This window comes from Adiantum capillus-veneris, chromosome 1 (assembly GCF_014529385.1).
Source record: "Adiantum capillus-veneris isolate H3 chromosome 1, ASM1452938v2, whole genome shotgun sequence".
NCBI lineage: Eukaryota > Viridiplantae > Streptophyta > Polypodiopsida > Polypodiales > Pteridaceae > Adiantum > Adiantum capillus-veneris.
The window spans coordinates 151,037,225-151,042,677 of NC_140931.1; the positions used below are offsets into that span (position 1 = coordinate 151,037,225).

General features: G+C 41.6%; 1 protein-coding gene across 1 annotated transcript; it reads right to left on the bottom strand.

Annotated features, from left to right (window-relative positions):
* Nucleotides 1–1,264: 1,264 nt before the first annotated feature.
* LOC147465799 (uncharacterized) lies at nucleotides 1,265–3,199 on the bottom strand. The gene is made up of 2 exons (XM_086522026.1): nucleotides 2,997–3,199; nucleotides 1,265–2,890 (listed from the first exon to the last, which is right to left on the bottom strand). The coding sequence occupies exons 1-2, from the start codon at nucleotides 3,114–3,116 to the stop codon at nucleotides 1,538–1,540; spliced, it is 1,473 nt and encodes a 490-aa protein (XP_086378152.1). The 5' UTR covers nucleotides 3,117–3,199; the 3' UTR covers nucleotides 1,265–1,537.
* Between the last annotated feature and the right edge of the window lie 2,254 nt (nucleotides 3,200–5,453).

Below are 5,453 nucleotides of genomic sequence, written 5' to 3' on the forward strand. Positions count from 1 at the left end.
CTCTCGGTGTCGTATCTCTTCTCTCTCCTTCTCTCAGTCTCATTCACTTGCACGCACAATATCCACTCACTTTGTTCGTGATCATAGCACTCTCCATAAGACGGAAGGCTCTCTCCTTCCCTAAGAACTAAAAGGAACCTTGAGCAATAAAGATCACTAATCTTGAGAAAATACAACATTCATTCCGCTGCACTTTACAATTCCCTTTTCAAAACCACAACTTCAAATCATGCATCTGTCCCAAAACATACGGGCTTCCACATACATAGAATTGCCTCTAAGTTGTTATACCCTGCAATTGCAGGAACTAGACTGTATCTGTGAAACCACAAGTCTAACTTGGATCCTTTAAAGCTTCGAATTTTCTTTGCAATCTCCATGACAATAGTGCTAAATATACACAATCCAAAATTGCACGCAACTAATGACGCGAATAGATGGGCTATCTAGGCAAGTACGCATAGAGAAAGCTAGTCGAGGGTCAAAACTCACATGAGAGAACCAGAGAGAGACCCAACAACCAAAAACCTGCAAGTTTTTGATATTCTGTTTAACTTCACTTAGTTCATAAATGAGTATTACTTTGACATATGTAGCACTTCAAATAGCACACATCCGGCAGCTTGCACTACACAAGTGACTTGCTTTGCTTGCTTTTTTTTTTTTAACCCATTTGCCCGCCCACCATTTTCACGCGTCATCATATCCATACGTACAAATTTAACCAAAAAAAAAAATGCGGTGTCAAATATCAATATTCACAAAATTGTCCATTGGAAAAGTTTCCAATCATATGCACGACATACGTTTGTTCAAACTTTATACAGAACGACCTAATAATAAACCTACAGTGTGCAACTTATATATACCTAGATGAATCCACGATAAGCCCAGATTCACCCTTACAGGAAAATGCAAGGCATAGACCCATGGTAGTCACCCACAAGACAATATAACTATTAGCTCCATCATGCCTAGTATTGACTAAATACTACCACATCCAACTTATGCGCTAAGAAATTGCTAATGCCATGATTGGGTTTTTAATTGGAACCAATCTCCAGGTAGCAAATAGAAAAAAAATTATCTCAAATTTCAAAAACAACTGTATTGTAAATTGAGCTGAACTTAGAGAGAAAGAATTCTTGTTTACATGTGTCATGATCACTAACCATAAAGAGAAAAACAAAATAAAGATACGACTCAGTATGCTGGACAATTGTAAGAGAGAGCACAAAATTGTAACGACATTGTACACATTCCCTTTACTGTGAAAATTGTATAGGATGAAAAAAGCATACAATTGGAAGATGCTACAAGCATAAGCAAGCCTCCAACTACCATAAGCTATGGAAAAAGAGTAAGATAGTGAAAGAAATGAAGCCAATACGGCCACAAAAAACCATTACAGCAATAACATCCGAGGCCTAGGCTTTGTGATAATTAGCATGCTTTCCAACAGGTTGCTAAAGGTACAAAGCTTCATCAATGAGAAATTGTACAGCGTACACATGCTTGTTGATTGAAAGTACCAACCTCACAATAATTCAGCTAAACCAAGGTTGAGTGCATCCCGGACCATGAGAAAGACTCCTATAGCCAATAGAAGAACAATCCCCGATGACATTATACTTTGCTCCACCTTATCTGGGAGCTTCTTCCCTCCTCTCAAGGCTTCCAAAAGAATCAGCAGAATGTACCCACCATCTAGTGCAGGTAATGGGAGTATATTTACCACAGCAAGGTTTATGTTCACTATGGCAGCAAACTGAGAAAGCCCAGCTACATCTGTCCGTGCAACTTCTGCTCCCACAGCTACAATCGCCACTGGACCCGAGATTTTATCAGCGGTCTGAGAGAAATTGAGAATCACTTGCTTCAAACCATCCGTAACTATTACAAAAAGCCTTCTAAACTCCTTGCTGGCTCTAACGGTCGCCTCTGCAAGGTCCTTTGCTTTCACCTTTACCGGACGTGCATTTGGCGCAAGCTGCACCCCAATTCTGCCAGAACCATCAATACTTTTATCAGGGGTAACCTTGATCTCCAAGGGTTCCTGCTTTCTTGAGATGTAGAAGGACAAAGGCCCATTAGGACTTGCTTTGATAATGTGAACAAGGTCAAAAACAGCTTTCTCACCAGCAGGGAGGGCCTCACCATTAACACCTAAAATTACATCTCCGGCCTGAATCCCTGACTTAGCCGCTACAGAAGTAGAGATAACCTCTGGCACCATAGCTCCAGGGAAAATTTCTTGTTGCAAAAGCCCTGATGTTAAGACTTGCCCAAAAAGGATGAAGTAGGCAAATGTAAGGTTCGCAATCACTCCAGCAGAAATAACAATTAGCCTGTCAAGGATAGGTCGGTTCTTAAGTAAATCGGGATCATCGGGTGCAAATTCACTTTCTGGGTCATCGTCTGGAAAGCCCACAAAGCCACCAAGAGGGATGGCTCTTAAAGAATACTCAACTTTCTCACCTTGCAGTTTGAACAGAGTTGGCCCAAATCCAATTGCAAACTTTGAAATGTGTATGTTTTGAAAGTACGCTGCAAAAAAGTGTCCACACTCGTGGATTGTAATAATTGCTGCGAGCACACCCAGAGCTTCTACAACAGATTGTGGACCCTCTATGTTGAACCCGGCTATGTTGGGCAATGCAAGAAGTATCGGTCCTGTCACAGAAACTGCTGATGTAACCCCATTGATGAGCTCCTGACACCAAGGAAAGCTTGACGCAAGTAACCTTTGTGAGGTGAGAAAATTCCCATGAATGGGTTCTCTAAGAGCTCTGGTTCTCAAGCTTGGATGTTGAGGATGATCCATCCGAGCTTCAAGATGTTCATGGTGCTTGTTTGGACCACAATAACTCCTGTTTCGGTTAATGGGTGGCTGAAAATGATAACAGAGACTCTGTTGATGACCATGAACATATTTACGAGGAAAGGCAACCACACCCATGATCCTGATGAAGAAAATAAGAATAGCGCCCGCTTACCCGAAAGTGTCTGCCTTGGCAGCTGCGGGGATGCACCGACAGAGTGTAAAGGCCACAACTGTTTAAAGAAGAAGAGGGGGGAGTCGTCGAGCAAGCTGCAGTCGTCGCTGCTGCTGCCATTGAAGCTCAGCTCCTAGGCCTATTTATCACATGACTTAAGATCACACGCTTCTTCCCAAGACCACATCTTCCGTTAAAGTGGCCAGCCAGCCTCAGTTTGATGACGTGTGTTCAATTCTCTCTTTGTTTCTGTGATATATAACTAAGCCTCGTTACTAATAAATAGATCAATGGTCCCAATTAATAGATCAATGTTGAATCATGCAAGGTCCCGTATAGGCAATGTGGGGCGATCCGAGATCCACCATTGAATCGCGCGATAAACTACAAATGAGATCCGATCCAACTTGAAGTATCTGCATGGTGTGAACTCCTCCAAGTGAACCAAAGTCAAATGCTTTTGAACACCACCATCCATTTTTGCTTTATTTTACAAATAATTAAGGGGTGTGATAGCTTGATATTAAAGCCCTCGCCAAGAACCCGAGAGGCGGTAGGATCAAGCCTCAAGGGACAGCATGGTGATTACTTTTTTGTTTGCATCATTAAAATGATCAATGGCCCACATTGTCTAATGAATGTGGGTCGTAGATCCCTCATGACCATGGAGGTCTCAATAAGTCCCGTGGAAAACCCTATGTCTCACGGTTGTGACTTCAACAAGGCAAACGATGATTGCATGGCATCAAGTGGCCATGCAAAGTATTATATCATGCTTTGAAGAAAGAATGTGTGAACCCATACTATCACCTCATAATTCGCCTTCATAAGCTTATTGATAACTAATTATCAAGGACGATCAATAAAAATCATGCCTGTGCCACTGGGATTGTAACCTAGGTAAAGTGTATTTGTAGCCACGTAAAGACCACATTTTGATGCTCAGAAGCATCTTTCGAATTTCAATTGTTCAAAACAATCATGAATCTTATATCTTTCTTTTGCAATAATGGTTGTCCAAACAAGCCTTTCCAAGTTTGTAAAGTGCCATGTCCAACTAGAGCGTAAGTGTGTTGCAATAGATCTCCTTTACCTCTACACGAAAGGTATCACTTAAGTTAGCTCCCTTTTTGTGATTTGCCAATTAGGAAGGCCTTTGACTTTTTACTTGTAGAAGTTACCCACTACGATGTTGTATTTCTATTGAAGCTAGCTTTCCTAGAATCTTCTATCCCATAGTTGTGTATTCTTTTGTAAAAATGTGTGTGTGTGTGTGTGTGTGTGTGTGTGTGTGTGTGTGTGTGTGAATTTCCAACAAAACAAATTACAATGTAAAACCAGCAATTACAATGCGTGCACTCATGTGCATTTGGAACCAGGGGATGTGATCAATACAATTTAATTACAACTCTATTTCATATTGCGCGTGCCGACAGTTGCAAGCATGCAACAGATCCTCACTTGTTAGCTTGCTTTCATGGATAAACAAATTGTAGTTTAAATCCAAGCCAAAATATCAGAGGAAGATGTAGTAAATATGCTTGCAGGCCATATATGGTTCGCTTTGTGCCACTCATTTTGCAAAGTCTCCACGTGTACACATCGGGCTACTTGCAATATATACTTTATACTTGTCGCCTCGGACTTGGGAAGTAGATGTCTCCACCATGGATTTTTCATGTACGTCAACCTTTACGACAGTGTGCTTAACAATACGGGCTTCCATGTTTACTACTGACTCAATTCTCTTGGAGGCTTGAATAGATGCTCCTAGCCAATAATGCACATTGTTGTTCTCCTTTGCTACAATCTTCTCTACTGTGTAGCCTCCTATCTCCAACGCCAGCAACTCTAAAGCATTTATATTTGTTCCCTTTTCCATTTTCCATATACGTGGGATTCTTGTTGGGCATTGAGTGATATTGTTACATATTTGCCATGTGTGTTCTACACTCATTGCACAACCACATGAATTATGCCTTTGAACCGTTTCTGTGACCACTACTACCATCCCCTCTCTCCCATGTACGAATACCCCAAAAGGATGGCGCAACAAAACCTGATCCCGTGTTCATTTACCGACTTTGGATCCTAACCACCCTTGACATTGAACCCTGCTTTCCTTTGGTATTTGACGGATTGCCCACATTATCTTATGAATGTCACTCTCCACAATCACTAGTCCATCCTCATGCTCTCTGACCACATGACCTACCTCTTCAGTAGTTGCTTGGAAACCTCTACTACGATTTTGTGGGATGTTTTGTGTATATATTGTGGTCAATGTGAAGCATTCTCCTCCTCATAGCTTACTATTGCAGCCTATTTTCGCTTTCTGGCAACTGTAATATTATGTCCCTCCATTGTCGGTTGTTGATGATAGAGTGGTGAACCACCGAGCCCATCCTCAATCTCTCTAGCAACAATAGCCAGCCCAGGTGCTTGACCTTGATGTGC